At 40.2% G+C, this 17,549-nt stretch overlaps 1 protein-coding gene across 1 annotated transcript in view; it reads left to right on the top strand.

Annotated features, from left to right (window-relative positions):
• Positions 1-7,125, top strand: part of hspa9 (heat shock protein family A (Hsp70) member 9) — a 353,332-nt gene extending 346,207 nt beyond the window's left edge. The window contains exon 16 of the mRNA XM_085788570.1: positions 7,109-7,125. Within this exon, the coding sequence (XP_085644696.1) occupies positions 7,109-7,110 (2 nt within the window). The 3' untranslated portion in view covers positions 7,111-7,125. The remainder of the gene's footprint in view (positions 1-7,108) is intronic.
• The last annotated feature ends 10,424 nt before the right edge of the window (positions 7,126-17,549 follow it).

Below are 17,549 nucleotides of genomic sequence, written 5' to 3'. Positions count from 1 at the left end.
AGAAAAAAAAAGACCTCATGACTACACACATCTCTAAGTGGTGTGGGTGTGATCAGAGACATGCTTTAACGTCCCACCAAAGCACACCTGATAATCACAGTGTCAAATATATCTCCTGGAGAACACTAATAGGCTACATCATAACAACAGGGTTTACAGTTCAATCACAAGAGACTGACAAAAAAGAACAATGTTGAATTCAAAAATAAAATAAAGACTGTTACTAAACCACAATCAAACAACTGTTCCTTGAAACCTGTGTCTTTAATTCTGCTGCTGACCTGATATTACTGGAAGTTTAGTTCTAAACCACGTTATCTTGAGGGACAACACATCGCCCGTACACATACACAACCAAACAACAGTTGAAACAAATGCTTAATGAGGTCCCTGTTGAAATGAACATGAACAAAGAATTTCCATTTCCTGTGGGTAAAGATGCACTGGAAACCTGCATCCAGTGTTTAATTTCAGAAATACAGCTCTCTAAGTTATCTTAATACAAGCAGGAGGGATGTTTGCGACCCCAGCTGTTTAATTGAGTTAAGTTTTACGTTTAAATTTTGCAACGCACAACGAAATGAAGGACTTCTGTAAAGCATCAGTCCCAGCAGTCTCATTTTTCTCCACAAGTCTCTACATCCTCGCTTTCTGCTCAAACATTAATGCAAAAATCGTTTTTGATCTTCCTCTTCTTACATAAAATGTTAAATAAATAAGTCTCGTCTGCACTATAAGCACTGAAGTGACAGCTCCTTGTCAAAAAGTGTCCTCCAGCGCTGGTGGCAGTTTTCTCACAGTGCAGTCCCATCACCATTAAATGCATAGTGGGGAAAGACGACTGTGTAGTTCCTTAGTTTGATAAATGCTGCTTCTGACACTCCATCAGTTTAATTGTGTATTTATTTTACCTAGGGCACTTTCAAAACTTAGACTCACTTCAAGCTTCATCACAACAACAGCATGTTTGTGTGGACTTGTGTTGGTGTTGTAATTTGTCTATATGTGTGTGCGTTTGATGCCTGTCCGATGAAGGCAAACTTTTTGTTTATACTGTATCCATGTGTGTGTGTGTGTGGCTGAATGGTCACTGCTGCTTATCCTTAGCTTATGCTTATTCTTAGCCGACAGGACAGACATGATGGTCATCTACATGGATTGAAAGAGAAGATATGAAGGACACATATTTCCTTAATAAATCAATGATGTGTTGATATTATAGCTACACTGACAACATGATGGATGCCACTGTCTTTGTAGCAGAAGACAGACAATTAGATGAATGGCATTTCAACTAAGAGATAACAAGAAAATTAAATCATGAGTGAGAACTGAACTGAATTACTTGGTTATTGTATAATATTGTTTGAAATAACTGATTTTAAAGGTCCAACATCAGTTCAGTCAATGTGTTTTTTGATCATAAAAGCATGATAGTTTAAAGGTGTGCAGTTCACAGAGAAATGCACACAATCTGTATACAAAAACTGAGCCTCAAAACAAGCTGTCATGGCTTACTGTGGCAAAGGTTTTCTAGAGCAAGATGGGGATGGAACACATTGGAGCTGCTTAATATCTGCATCTTATCATGTGGATGTTCCTATTGGTAACACTTTACTTGACGCCTATCTCTATAACACATTATAACTATACTTATCATGAGGTATAATGCAGTTATAGCACTGTATAACTATAGTTATAAACACCCATAAATGATGATAATGCTTTATAACAATAATCATAACACACTATAAAGCATTTTATCATGACTTATAAGGTCAGGTATTATAATACGTTATAATTGTTAGTAACTGGCAGAAAATGCCCACATTTATAATGCATTATAAATATAGTTATAATGTGTTATAATTGGCTTGTAAACATGTATAACTATCATTATAAACACTCATAAATCACATAAGACTTTATACCAATAAGCATAACACATTATAAAGCATTATAACTCTATTATAATACTAAGACCTTATAAGCCATTATAAAATGCTCTATGATGTCTTATACTTATTGTTATAAAGCCTTATGATAATTTATGAGTGTTTATAATGATATAACCTATTATAATACCTGACCTTATAAGTCATGAAAAAATGCTTTATAGTGTGTTATGCTTATTATAAAGCATTATGATAATTTATGAATGTTATAATTATAGTTATACATATAACTGCATTATAACTCATTATAAATATGGTTGTGTGTTATAGAGATAGGCGTCAAGTAAAGTGTTACCTTATTTTTCATAAATACGTGGTTTTGGCCCCTTAGTTGCAATGAAAGAGAATCTTTGTGTAGTAACAGTTCTGAACAAGTGTCTTCCCTGTCTCTACATAGCTATGTAGTGTGTGAGCACAAGAGGAAGAATGATTTCCCCAGGTTAGTGTGCTGTGTGCAGCTTGACTGGCCTGATAAATTGAGAACAGGGAGAATTACTGGCCTTCTTCAGCTCTAGCTGTCTTTCTCCGACTAATACGGACAAACACTGTCTATGAGCAAAATGAGCAATGAGATTTAGCTCCACAACCCTGGATCTCCAGTGCAACCATACCCAATCATTAATGCTGCTGATGTACAGACCCAAAATCCAAGAATGAGAGGATTGAAGCCAGAGAGGATAAAGTTCGTGAGAAAACTGGAATGAGTTTTCAAAAAAAAAAACCTCACAAGACACCATGATGTTGCAAAATGGCTTCGGCTCGACAGAGAATATTTTTTTTTCTCATCTGTCCACTGTTGTTAATCTATCCACCTTCCACTGCACCACTCAGCTGTCAATCACTCTCACACAATCTCTGGCTCTAAGAAGTCCGTACCTTTATCCATTAGGATGTTTGGTCTGGAGCTGTCATTCAATAGCAGGGTTCACTTATGACGAAAATACAGAGCTGCTCTGTATGACGGCTTTTGTCTGTTTGGTTGCTTAAATGATCTTATTTAAAACCTTTCACATTTGGCTCATCAATTTATTTCCCTGCACAACACATTAGACCTGCCTGAACATTTTTATTTGCCATTTTCAGGCTGCTGAAAGAAAATGAAAGGATGTATAGCTCTTTGTGTCAGAGGTAGCATTTCCTCTGATTGCTGATATATTGAGGCTGGTGTGTATTCACTTTACATTGAGATCCCAGGCCGAGGTTTCCTGAAACAGTCGAGTAGACATGTACTGTTTGCTGTTTTCCCCTGTTTTTAAATGTCACTTTAAGGGCTTCTCAATAATTTAGATGTGTAAATATTTAAAGCCTCAAGTGGGCTAGTAAATTAAACTACCCAACAAATGTGCAGCACTTTGAATGTGATGGCTGTAACTTATTTATGGCTAAATATTTTGTTCATGAAGCCTGCAATCTCACTCAAATCAAAATCAAACAGCCCAAATCAGAGGCCGTGTAAGAACAAGAATCAAGAGAGATATGCTAAAAATCGGATGTTTTCTGTACTCAGCCATATTCCCACGCTATTTAAGGACTATTTTTTAATGTTTAATGATTTTTTTAAGTTGAAATGATGCTTTAAAAAAATCACTTTGTGTGGCTTCCTCTGGCACGTTTATGACACCAGCCATTAATTTGCAATGTCCTCTTCCAAGGCAGACAAGCAGCAACATCTCTGTCACAATAAATAACTTTGACAGCAGAAACAAACAACTCTCTGGAGGGCTCTCAGTGTTCTTCAGAGGCACAGAGTTAAGTCAATTTAAATTTCTGGCAAGCCAAAGGCTGGAACTTAAGTTGTCAGGGGGGTTGATGTAAAGTCACGACGAGCTCTTGGGGAGTGGCAGGAGAGCGGCTGCACTCAGTGACATCAGCTCAGCATTCCCTATTATTTCATATCAGTGTCGTGGAAAATGAAACCTGCAAACATCCACAAATGAGCTGCAATTTGTACTGTAAATATGAGCAGGAAAAGATATCTGGCCACGTGACTGCTTTGTTGTGACATCACAAAGTTACAGAAGTCTCAGTACTTCATTTTACAGGTTGTATTGTAAGATTAATTGCTATGCTACAGAGCCAGCATTAGCCTTAGCAGCCAATTACTTAAAAGTCTAGAGAAAAGTGAGCTCAACATCAAAGTTTATGACACTAGTCACACAAACTTTTTCTATCTTATTTTCCACTGAAGTTGCTAACCAGCTAGCTCCGGCCTTGTCAACATGTTTCTTGGATTTTCCGATACCGAGTCACTGTGATGCCAAGTCGGCCCTGAAGGAGAAGCACCGATTTATAGGACATATTAACATCCATTCTGTTATAATTTAACAATGACTGAAGCCACTGACAGGCCTAGCAAGTAACTAACTGTTAATGCCAGTGCTAGTGCTAAAAGCTCCAGACTACAGGCTTATGCATTTCTCAGTGAACTAAGGCTTTGATATTTCCAAAGTATCAATTTACTACCCAAACCTGCTTTATAATCAAAAAGAAGGGGACATCTCACCTTATCCAATGTGTGACCATTAAAAAGCTCATATATTAATGTTCTTAGTGCAAATCTTTCTTTTAAGTATCATCTACAGTAAATCTCCTTCTAGGTGAAGGTGGTGATAAGTTCTCAGTGTGAGCTGCTCTTCTTTTCTAATGAATCAAAGTGGTGCCTGATTGGAGAATTGTTCTCGCTGAAAGGAACCTCACATTCCTAGAGAGACACACACATCTTTAGCGAGAGCAGTGTAGAAGAGGAGACATAGAAAGAGAAAAAAGCAAATAAAGCAAACTGAATGGAAAGAGAAAGGCAACAATAAAAGACAAGTAAAATTAAAAAAAAGATGACAAAATAACAACAGAAACAAAGAACAAGTAAATGGGAACTTTCACCGTCTGCTGGAGGATAATTAGATGAGATGAGATTTGCTCATCATCGGCGGGGTTGCATTTCTGTGAGTGTGAAGCAGAGAAACAGCTGCACTGATTAAGTTTGTTCTTTTAAAGATTGGTGTTAACAACTCTACTGTTTCTCTAGTGTAACAAAATATAGGATGTAAATATGTGAAATTGTGATTGAATTTCAACCTTACAGTAGGAGCAAATTATCTCATATTATGAGTTTTAGTATTGTGATACTGCATTCAAACACATACTCACAACAGTCACACCCTCACCTCATGTTTGCTTACTGTTTGTGATGACACAAAACATTACAAGCTGAGGTGGAAAGCAACTTGAAATTAGCATGCTAACCAGCTAGCCCAGACCTGTCTGAAACTCACTGTAGCCTCCAACCCGCAATGAAGAGTTAAACTATCTGCACATTTTACACACCAGGATAATCCCCACTAATGAACACTACTGTACTTTATGGTTTTTAAAGCCTCAATACAATCACTGGAATTAAAACGCTAATGTTATGCTGTAACCCACCACAGTCATCAGCTCTATACTGCCAACTTGTTTGAAGCCTTTTCCTATCACACTGTCAATAATAGTTTGCTAAAGCATAAACACAGCATCAGTCAAAGTGCACTGGGGACTGGATTGGTTGTAGACGACCCCCGGCATCCTTACTGGTTTCATTTGGAGCTATAAATGCTTCAGCTTGTGATAACCACAGTACGTATTTCAGTCGTCTAACTAAAATAGATGAAAAACAAAACAAAACACACATTTCTTGATAAGCCTCACATATTTGCAGGGTGATACAGTTTGAGAATTTCCTGATATTCCCCCTGGTAAGGTTTATTGTCAGGAGCTTAACACTTTTGGCCTTTTGCAAGAAAACAGAACAAGCCACAACAACATTGAAGTATACCATCATCACCCTTTACAAAGTCGTATGGTGAAGAGGCACTTGAGAACAGCTGCCTGCTCTGGCTGGAAATTAGGTTGATGGGAGCAAAGATAAAGAAGATGATTATCTCTATTCATCAAAGTAATCATGGATCCTCTCACATCACAGGTCACTTTTTAAATGAAGATTGCAACTTCAAGGTTACATAAACATTAGCATCGCTGTATGTTGCTATAAAAAGCTGTGATCCGCCCCAACCTCTTCCCTGCTTTAAACCAGACTAGGTCAAAACCTACTGAATGAGACTCAGTGAATCAGAAATGGCACTCTACGTCCCTTAGCAGCTGGGAAACAAGATGGTAAATGCAGCCTTCAATGGTTGGTACCCAAAACCCTGGCCACCCAGCCTTGGGAAGCTCCCAATAGAGTGAAGTGGTATAGCAAATGGATGGATGGAAGGATGGATACCCAGTCTCTAAAGTTACACAACGTTGGCTACATTGGGGGAAAGTCAGTGATATTCACTGTTCACACAACTCTCATCCCAAATGATTTCATAAGTTTGTGCCAGACTAGTGTTCACAGCATAACACAAGAGGATACAGCAACTTTGTCACAGACGTTCTCCATCAGTATGCTTTGAACAAATTATGGCAACTAACTTTAAATTAATGTAAATCTACATTAAGAGAGTCAGTACAATCCAAGTGCCTGTGCCAGGTTAAGTTTAACCCATGGTCTAACACACAGTCATAGAGGGTACAGTAAGACCCCCCCCCTCGAGAGATCAAGTTTGCCGGCTGCTATAGCTTCTCTAGTTGTAGCAACTTCAGCAAAAACCACACGATAGCAATACACTGCTGAGTTTTGTTTTCGTCTCTTTTCAGGCAAAACCAGCAGGTGTTTGATACCTCGTATTATGGGCTGGAACCCTATTTGTACTGTTGATGAAGTTTGGTGCTGTTCTGAGCATTATTTGATGGTGGTTGGCTGGTGGAGGAACAGACAGCAGTGTATTGCTATCGTGCAGTTTGCTGAAGTTGCTACAACTAGAGAAGCTAGCGGTCGGCAAACTTGATCTCTCGAGGGGGGGTCTTACTCTGTGTCATGGTGTGTTAGACCATGGGTTAAACTTACATCGTAATATCCCTTTAAGACAAGCCTAACAACTGTAGTCATCCCAAAGTAACAGAAGGGAGTCCTGTTAACAAAACCCTCCCAAACCCAGAGCTCAGCAGTATTTCAGCAGCAGGGACAGCTCCTCACACTCAGCCTGGTGATGGATCACTGTTTGAAAATGGGAATATTGTGTTTACCTCAGCTTTTGGATGGGAAAAAAGTCAAAAGAGACAAAAAAGTGCAGAATGTTCATCAGAGGGGACCACACTGGATAAAGTTATATTGTTTTTTATGATCAAAACACTTCAAACACACGTCAGTGTTCAGACTCAGACTTCTCTGTTTGTCTTTGACAGTACAGTTTTATCTGTTGTAAAACAGTGTAATGTATCACTCACTCCCTAATAGTGTCCCCCACCCACACCCCTCCCTCCCCACCCCAGCTCATTGTTTCTCCAGTTAAAGTGTAATTCAGTCACCACTCTTGTTTCCCTGCCACTCCCCTCTCTCCATCTCTCCTCATTATGTTTCCATTTAATGTGTCAAGCCTTTTCCTAGAATAATGAAAATTAAAGCACGCCTCTCTCCCCGACTACTACACTTGTTATACACCGTGTTATCTCTCCTCCGCGAGTGTGAATGTATGTGTGTGTGTGTGTGTGTGTGTGTGCGTGCGCACGGAGGCTGACAAGTGATGTGCAGATCTGTATGCCCCCTCAGCTATTTTAAATGATAGTGTGACTCATAATCCTCGTACGCGCCCCGAATGAGAATTACAGGCACATGCGTTATCTCCAGTCCTTTACATGGGGAATTAGTTGTACCCGCTTTGAATGAAAAGTGTTCTAATGCCGGAGGATTACAGCAGCTTTTTACTCAAGGACATTTTCGTGCAGCGGAGAGAAGTTTATGATTGTGGTTGCCACCTCGGTCTTACTGTAAGAGGCAGTTGTCTCAGCAAACTTAAAATGATCTCTTAGCTCTAGGGTACCTTTGCCGCTCGGTGTGATAAAGATATTTTTATAGGGAATATGAAGTTTAAAATAGCTATATTAATGAGAAATAAAAGTGGAAATGATCCCACATTCAACAGGGATTTATTATACTCTACGTGAATACACTCATTCATACACAGGAGAGTGAATGTATTTTTTTCCCTCCCTCCTTTCCCAGCAGACCAGTCCCCACCCAGATTTGGGGAAGGAAGCAATAGGGGATAGCTGGGATATATTTCACCAGAACTAGCTGAACTAGTTTTTTTGTGAACTTCTGAATAAACGAGTGTAATCCTAAATCCAAGATTTCATAAAATCATGTGTATTCAACTAGTTTGTGAGTGACTGAGCTGGAAGACAAAAAGGAAACACAGGCAAATTCTAAAAAATGGGGTTCATTAACCCAAAAAAGTAATTACAAAAAGAATATATTTCACCAAAGTTAACAGAAGTTTAGACCCATAAAAGGTCAACTTAGCAGAACTGTACTTAAGTATTCAAACTATACAGTGAATTAACTGAACTGCACAAATATACTGGCTGATCAGACCAATCCAAACACTAAGGACTAACTACATTACAGACAAAACAAACAGGACAACAGGATTGTGAAATTACTTAAATTTTAACAACTGACCAAGCACAAATGAATCAAACTCTAACCTAACTCCCCAAAGCTCCACCCTGATGTGTCAGATGCTTGGTTCAGTCCAGTTGGCCACAGCCTCTACTCTATATAGAGGCTGTGCTTCCAGGGGCGGATCCTTTTCCTCTGGCCTGACAGGATGCCCAGCACCAGCAGGACCCTCTGCACCAGCGGTAATTCACAAGAAAAGTCAATTAGACACTCGTTTAATCAGAGAAATGAAGAACTGACTGTACAAAAGTTAACTAAATGCACACGCTGCAAACAGAACTTATGCCCTGTCAAAATGTTAAATGAGGTGTGTATATTGTATAAAACAAGACCCATAAGTGTGTGATTTATTCATAATGTGCTCCAAAGAGTCTCTTCGACTAACTGTTGACTTCATTGCAAAGGAATTGGGTTAAACTCATTTTTAAGGCCTTCATTACCACAAAGCTCGTTATGACTCATTAGTGACTTCAGTATGAATCTTTGACCAGTGATGCGACCTGCGTCTTCATTGCTGTTCCTTTGATCCTGACCTATGACGATAGAAACTCAACACTTTCTACAGAGAGCAGCACTTTACAACAAGGAAGAGGAAGAAACCTTGTTAACATTTTATAACAAATACACACTGCTAAGCATTAGCTAAGCATCAAATACTGAATTAATCATTTATAACACAGTAATACTCATTATAAGCACTAATTGTCTGTACTTATGAACTACACACTAATGAGTATCCATGCCTTATGAATGAAGAATTCAGTTTAATGTTTAACTAATGGTTAATAGTGTGTAATTATCATAAAATGTAACCAAAGCCTCCAACAGAACACCAGAACCTGGCTGCTTTAATACTGTTAACTTTGTCAATAAACAGTGTTACTGACAACCACAAAGAATGATTACCCAGCTTTACAGTTTGCCTCAGCTCTCCAAACAAACCTTTGTACACAACCTCCTCAGCACCAAACTGCAGGAAGACAAATAGCAAATAGCTGGTGAACACGGTGGAGCGTTTAGCTGCTAAAGACCAACATATTCCCACCAGTAGCATGCAGAGGAAAAAGAAACATCAGTTCATTTCACACTAACATTTTCCTCATCACCAGAAACACCACTTGAAATGAATGGTAATGTTGCTCTGAATCTGCTGCATGTGTAAATAGGCAACTGTCTTCAACCAACTATGAGGTGATAATGAGCACAATCCATTATGTATACCCACTAACTGTATCTCTCTCACATCCAATTAAAACTGTATCAAACCACAATGAGTTAGATTAGATTATCCATGCTGACAACTTTGTCTGTTCTGTTTACACTGCGTATAGATAAGGACAACTACAGTGTGTGATTGTGATGCCTGAACAGTGCAGCATCACAAGAAGAGCTGAGTGTTGACAGGACAAGGGCAAATATAAAGAATGTGATACTATTAATGTAAGTACCTGCAAGCTCACTTGAATAATAAACTGGACTGGGCTGACAACACTGATGCTCTTTACAATAAAGGACAGAAACAGAGTCTTCCCAGGGGACGGAGGTCTGTTGTAAGTGCAGGGGGGGGGGGACTCCCCAGGACCTCCTTTCACTCAGCTGTTCTCTCTGCTGTGGTCTGCTGGATCAGCAACATCTCCCACTGCTGGAAGGAAAAGACCAACCTGACTGCTTAAAAAAAAAAAAAAAGTCATCTGTGTCCTGGGATGATGCCCCCTTCTGATCCCAGTGGAGGCAGGTGGAGACAGGAGGTCCATGTCCAAGATATCAGGAGAACATCTCCTACAGCTTCTTCAATGACAGGTATAGCAGGTCTTTTAACCCATCACTGTCAGACTTAAAGGGATAGTTCACCCAAAATTCAAATTTCACCGTGCCTTCTCTGAATACGCGCAGCAGTATTTGTCCATATAATGGTTGGGAATGGATACCACTTTTCTTCGTCCAAAAAGACACACCAAAAAACATCCAAATACCTCCATTCTGCTCGTCTGTAATGTCCCTCTTGTATTGAAGCCCCGACATGAGAAATTGTTCCGCCGGACACAGGAAGAGCAATGAACTGAGACACTGGGAGCTTCCGTTACAAACAAGCTTAAAATATAGACGTAACTCAGAGAAGGCACGGAGGACTCTGAACATTCTCACAGCTCTTAGTCGACATGAGGGTGAGTAGATAATGAGTGAAATTTGAATTTTGGGTGAACTATCCCTTTAATTACAAATACTACATCCAGAAGACCATACACACCTCATGTGTGTAATACTTACAGGTCCGATGTTGTATAAAGTGAGGATTTCAGACTTCCTGACTATAAAGCAGGTTTAGGTTCCATATTTTACAGGAAGGCTTTTTTTTGATTTTCATTTATTCTATTGTTTTATTATCAATACTGCTGATTATGGTTTTATGCTTTTATCCTGACTGTTTTCTCTCACTTTTTTGGTTTTATGTTTTTTTTTACTGTTTTTGATGACTGTGTTATATTTTTATTTGATCTGTAAAGCACTTTGTAACTGTGTTTTGAAAGGTGCTACTGTATACAAATGAAGTTTATTAAAGTTTATTATATTAATGACTGTGAAAGTATCAAAGCTTCAGTCCACAGCCTGTATTCAGAGATTTTGTCTATTATCCTGCCAAGCTGGATCACAACTCTCCTCCCAGATGGCAACAGTCAGCATGAAGGGTGGAGGAGGTGGGTGGGGTCATTTAGACCTCGGTTGCTCTTTTGGTTATGAATGTTTTGTATAGGCCTGGAAGTTAAAGTTGTTGGTCTGGTTCACCACCTGTTTGTTCTGTTGTTTTTTGGGGACAGTCAGTAACACAAAGCTCTAGGTCCATAAGTTAATTAGTAGTTTATTTAGTCATCATCACACACAAAATAGAAACATAGCCTACAATGATTTTTACAATGATAATAAATGAATACATTCTGAATAACACAAAATGCTAATGCTAACTGAAAAGGTATAGTATAGGCTGAAGCATAAATGCTTATATTTGTCTATCCTACATAAAATCCTAAATTACTATGATGGATTGTACTTTCATGTTACTTCGCTATTTATATAAGCATGTAAATACAGAGTGATACTATTTTGTATCTTATTTTCTTGTTTGTATTGTTGTGTGATTTTTTTGTTGTGTGTGGAACAGGAAGATTAGGAGGACATTAGTGGCAGCTAATGAGGAGCCAAATAAATGAATAAGTGGTTCAACCAGTGGTCTCTGATATACAAAGCATAGTCATATCCGGACTCACTAGATTATGCTTCTCGACTCTTGTCTGTCAACAATTAAGGCTATTCACATGCCTTTTCTTCTTGGTCGCGATCAGGGAGAGACCGCAGTACTAAAAGCAGACGGATGCAGGAAACATTCACGATGGGATGAGCCTTCAGAAATTAGCCTTGACACTCTAATGGCCACAGGGCAGAAAGTGAACTATAAAATTCTCATCCTGGCCCACTATGTAATAATTACAATGACGGTAATGGTGGAGTAAAGTGCAGTGGTAATTGGGATAATGGCCGAGGGAAAAAGTGGCTGGGTAACAACATCCATTATGGATTAGCAACAAAATGCAGACTGTGAGGTGATGGTAATATGAAACAATGACAATTCAGAAATAATCATCATAAAATTTACATTATTTTAGCACACGTCTCCGAGATTGATGCTTCACTATTGACACTCTGACACACAAACACAAACACAGTCGTCTATGGAGGGAGAGCTAATGTGCAATACTTGTTATATTGGTTTTCCAACACCAGTGTGGTTTATATATTTTTTTCCTGCTCAACCTTTCCTATCCATCACTCTTCTCTTTTCATTACCAGTGGTCACTTGCTGCCTAAACACGTTCTACTCAGAGGAGATGATGGGGCTCATTACACAAGCTACTGCACATGCAGAGGCAATAATACACACCCACACAATCACACACATCCACACAGTCAAAATACTTATCTATCATCTGTTACTCAGGAAAACTATTTTCACATATTATGTGCTTAGCTGGTGTAAAAGTTAAAAAAAACAACAACACTGACCATACAGCTACTACTGTACATTCCTCTTCCAGCTGAGTTTTGCGGCTGAATTATGTGGTAGATGTACGTACTAACCCTAACCCACATTGAAGATAAAGTTTGGCTAATTGATGAACCAATCAGCTACTATTTTGCACTTTCAATCATGACTGCATATCCAGCTTGGGCCAGTGTAACATTTTACCCATGCCTTACAAAGAAAAAAAAGCACTTATTCTCTATTATTCATGTACATGTCTTTCTGATGCTAACATGATGCTGACTGCATGCTAACTTCACACCATTTTGTAAAACATGATTTTATCCACTGTCTAAGTTAAAGGTATAATGTGTAGGAATTCCCCCCATCTAGCGGTGCGGTTGCATATCAGAAAGTATTCTTGATGTTGCATTCACGTGAAATGGGGCAGACGTCAGACAGACAACAGACGCTGCATGTAACAGGATAAACAAGCGTCTATGTAAACAAGTGGTCCGCCAGCACGAGGCAAAACAATACAGGCGTGACAACATGTTGTCATGGTGATGTGGTATTGTTTACCTGACCCACGTTTTACCATCTTTCTCTCGTCAAGTAAAATGACATCCGGTTGGTTTGCCGACGGCCGTCTGCCTGACTGCACCTGAATGCAACACCAGTGCCTCCGTCCTTCCTCACACTACACAGTGGTGACAGTTTTAACAGGCCGAGCCCACAGCTCCGCTCAGTTTCCGTGGTTACCTACGGTCACGCTGCCACTGAACGTAAAAAATTGCGATGCAACATGGCCGCCTCGGTTCGGTGCGTCGCCCACTTACTGTATGTATTTGTAACGACTTGTAACAACTCATTCTAAGGTACCAGAAAGCTTTCATTTGTATGCGGGTGTGATTCCACTTCAGTGAAATACGGATTTATGAAAGACAGATGTGATTTTTGCTAAAAGCCAAATAAGTTACATACTGGGGCTTTAAGAATGCTAACACGGTGAACTTGATGATGAATATCTGCTGATTAGCACTGTTACGAACACATTTCCAGCTTCAGAAACAAGAGTGTGGCTTGAAGCAAAAGTAAGTTATCTATTAAAACTATTTACATAAAGATGAGAACTTTGTGAAATAAGTTATGTAAGTTGGAGCATAAATATGCAAGGAATACAGGGATGCTGAAGATGAGCAACAGGGCAACAGACAGAAGAAAGAGAGAGCGAGAGAGGCTGATCAGGCTTTAATACCTCCCCGCCCAGCTGAGAAAATCAAACCTGCCAGAATAGAGGGGTAACACAGCTGTAGAGTTCACCATGCAACCATGAGGTTGATGGGAATGCCAATACCTTTGAAGGCCAAAGTCATCTGGGAACCTGAATGTCTGCACCAGATTTCATGCAAATCAATTCTGTACCTGTCAAACTATTCATTAAAAGTGAAAACTCTGCAGCTTGTACGAGAGGAACAGTGATGGGATTGGTCCATCAGAGGCAAGAAATGTTTTGAAATCAAGTGAAATCAAGAGAGATGTCTCTACATGTCTACATTATAAGGCCTGCTGTTCTATGATAGCCTGCCCATGGCTGTAGATCATTTTGAATTACAAAAAGCAGACATTTATTGATTTTATTTCATATTAGGATACCTAAAACATTATTTGTTAACCATTTATTGCACCACATTGTAGCATATAATCTGTGATTGAGGGTGCCAGCCAGATCAATTTGATCCGCGATAGTGACAGGTTAAGGGGCTGTGTCCACCAAACACGTTTTTAGAGCAGCTGCTTATTTAAAAATATATTTAATTTAACTAAATTAAATTTCTAGAACGAATTAAAAAATGTTTGTATATCGCTTATTAGCATGCTGATTTTCTCTAAATTCCTCCTATTTTCTCTAAATTACAGTGTAAATTGGTGTTAAATAAAATTTATTAACTTTTCTTTTTTACTACACTGACTCCCTTGGGACTCGGCCAGAACAGATCTCTGCCGCCCTCCTGCACAGCCTGTTGTCCTGGTCCACCGTGACTCGGTCAAAGTCAGACATATTCTTAAGATTTTTTGCAGTTCTGTTGGATCCTGCATGATAAGTTAGACATGTCAGACTTGTATGGGGTTGGAGAAAAACGCTTTGTTACTTTCGACCCTGCTCTTTGGAAAAGCTTGAAAGCTGACCTTAAAAGACCTTGAAAAGTTCTTGAATTTGACCATGAAAAAGGTGTAGGAACCCTGCTACAAACACTTTAATTTTAATAATTAAGCATATAAAGTCATATACGGTATACAAAATATACTTTAAGTTGTTCCACTTAAGCACATAAAAGTACACTAAATACACTTCAAGTTGAGCTTTTCTACAGTTTAATTACAATTAAATTATCTGGGAGAGAGAGAGAGAAAGAGAGAGAGAGGGAGAGAGAGAGAGAGAGAGAGAGAGGGGGGGGGTTGTGGATTTGTGCCGGTATTCATGTAAATGTTGCTTATTTAACATACACATTTATCAATGTAATGTATGTTATCAGGAACAACAAAAATGAACAGAACAGATGTAGTTTTTTTTTTTTTTTTTTTTGGTTCTTTTAACTCATTGAGTGCCGCGCTCCTTTCCAAAGTTTTAGTCAAGTGTACCGGCAAATTAGACCATATTTGACTTTTTATTTTAGAGCCATAGTGTATTCTATATTATTGCCACCAACACATACTGTAGCTCATTTGAAAGGTTTAACTTTATCCTTCAAATGGCCACAAACCGTTTGTTTCTACGTGCCTCCGTTCCTGAGAAAAGTCAAGCTAAACATGGCTGGGTTTCACCAAAATCCCTCCTTTTTTTCTAGAAAAGGAGATAGAGCGTCTTTTATGAAAGGTGCGCTGTTTGTGCCTGTCGCTCTTCAGACACTCGCATTTCTGGATCAAAGGGCTCGTATAAGATAAATATACACAACAATTGTTGTTCTATTCACAAAACCACCATCGGGGGCGGGGGGGGCGCCACTAAACAGCAATAACACAGACGCACCGTGCCGTGTCACAGCCTCTCGCCGCGGAACGTGAGGCTCTGCCGGCCACAGCGGCTCGCGAACACCGGTCCCGCCGGTGGTCGCGGTCCGTCTGTGGTACGGGTCGGTGGTGCCGGTCTGCTTTGGTCCAGAGACCATCAGATTTTACCGCGGGAGGACTTTGGGGAGGACACGGTGTTGCTCCAGATGAAGACCGGGCGGGACAGTGGGCTGAGAGCTTCCTGGTTCAGCTCCCAGCTGCTGCAGCCTCGCGGGTGAGAGCGGAGCAGCAGCGGAGCAGCTGCGCTGCATCTGCATGCAGAACTCCGTTTGCAGAAGCTGAGTTATGATAAAAACTTCCAGATCATGAGCTGTCATGTGACTTTGATCGTCATCTATTTCAGTTCTCCTCGTCGTAGAGTCCCCAAATTTACATATAATGTGTATTAAAGTGTCTATTTTCATAATTTAAAAAAAAAGCAAAAAACGAAAAATTTCGTTTTTGGCACTCAACGCATGGGAACGAAAAACGAGAAATTACGTGGTTGGCACTCAATGAGTTAACAGACTAGGTGGGAGAAACCAGAGCACCTGGAGAAAACCCATTTCCGACACTGAATCCGAGGGGTGTAACGATTCTTTTTAACAACGATTCGATTCGAATCACGATTCGTGGTTGCCGATTCGATTCAAGGACGATTCTGGTTCATTTAGAACAATCCGATCCGATCCGATCCGATTCAGTGACTTGCAATCGATTCAGTAACTTTTTAGCCAAAAATTCAACAGTGTGACTGTGAAATAAATACCTGGTAGGGTTGGGACCGGATTCTCTCGTGTGTCTTTGTTTGACTTCCTGCTCGGCTTGACACGATCGCTTGGCAAAAATACACCAGATGAAATGATCGCTGCAGAGAACCCTTTTTTAGAAAAAGGCAATAGCAGTTTTTGGTCCCATACCTGGAAGTGGAGTTGTGACTTTGCAGATTTTTGCCTATCTTTGAGAAGCACATTTAACCAACTTTTCAAATGGCACACCTTTTTGTCAGGTTTGGAACGGTGGCCCTTTTTCAAACATAATTAAGGCCCGGCATTCTGAAACATGAAAGTAAACGTCTGGAATGGCACACTGGAACCGATCGTTACACCCCTACTGAATCCATCCATTTCTAGCACGAGAGCATCATGCTAGGAGGTGTTGAGAGAAGGAGGGAGAGAGAGAGAGAGGGAGGGAGGAAGGGAGGGAGGTGTTTTAAATGTCAACAGGTGGTAATGTTTCCACCACGCGCTGCACAGGGTTGACACCAGTGATGTGGTAGCCCTGTGGTGGGGTGTGGGTGACAGGAGGGGGGTTCAGTGGCATCTCGTCCTCTGCGTAGAGAACCGGCTCTTCCACTTGTTCCTGTCTGGGCGGTGGTGTAGACCTGAGAACCTTCTTACTGACCCAGGACTTGACCCTCTGTGAAGCGGGCTTTGTGGCCTTATGGAGCTTCTCTTTCACGTCTTTGAGCTCTTGTCTCAACTCGTGGTCTGTCACAATGTATTGGTTGATTAATTTGATGTAGTGATTTCTCACCGACGACACGTTCATGTGAGCCTTATTCAGCTGCCCCTCTAAGTGAAACCTCTCGCGGCTCTGACTGGCTCTGCTGTTCCTACAACACTCAGCGGCTTGCTGCTGTTTTTCCTTGTGGTGTTCAACAGCCTTTTGGCACATGCCCCTGTTCTCCGTTGTCCTTTCATCCTCTTCTATGATGTGTTTTTGCAGGTTAAGCACTCTTTCCCTTAGTTCCGTGGGGTTTTCAACATCAAGCATACACGTCTGTACACCCTCCCTCACACGAAGCAGAAGCGTCTTATGTTTGGACACCTCATCCCTCATACGTTCACGTTCAGGCTGAAGGGACTTTGCGTAGTCCCTACGTTTTTTAAGTTCTTCAACTATGATTCCATTCACACGCTTGGTGTTATCTAACTGTTTCCTTGTTTCTGCTAAAAACAAAGAGAGGGATTCGACTTCTTCTTGG

The sequence above is a fragment of the Trachurus japonicus genome, chromosome 10 (genome assembly GCF_045865225.1).
Source record: "Trachurus japonicus isolate A0001 chromosome 10, Traja_1.0".
Classification (NCBI taxonomy): Eukaryota; Metazoa; Chordata; class Actinopteri; order Carangiformes; family Carangidae; genus Trachurus; species Trachurus japonicus.
This window is presented reverse-complemented; position numbering and strand designations above follow the sequence as displayed.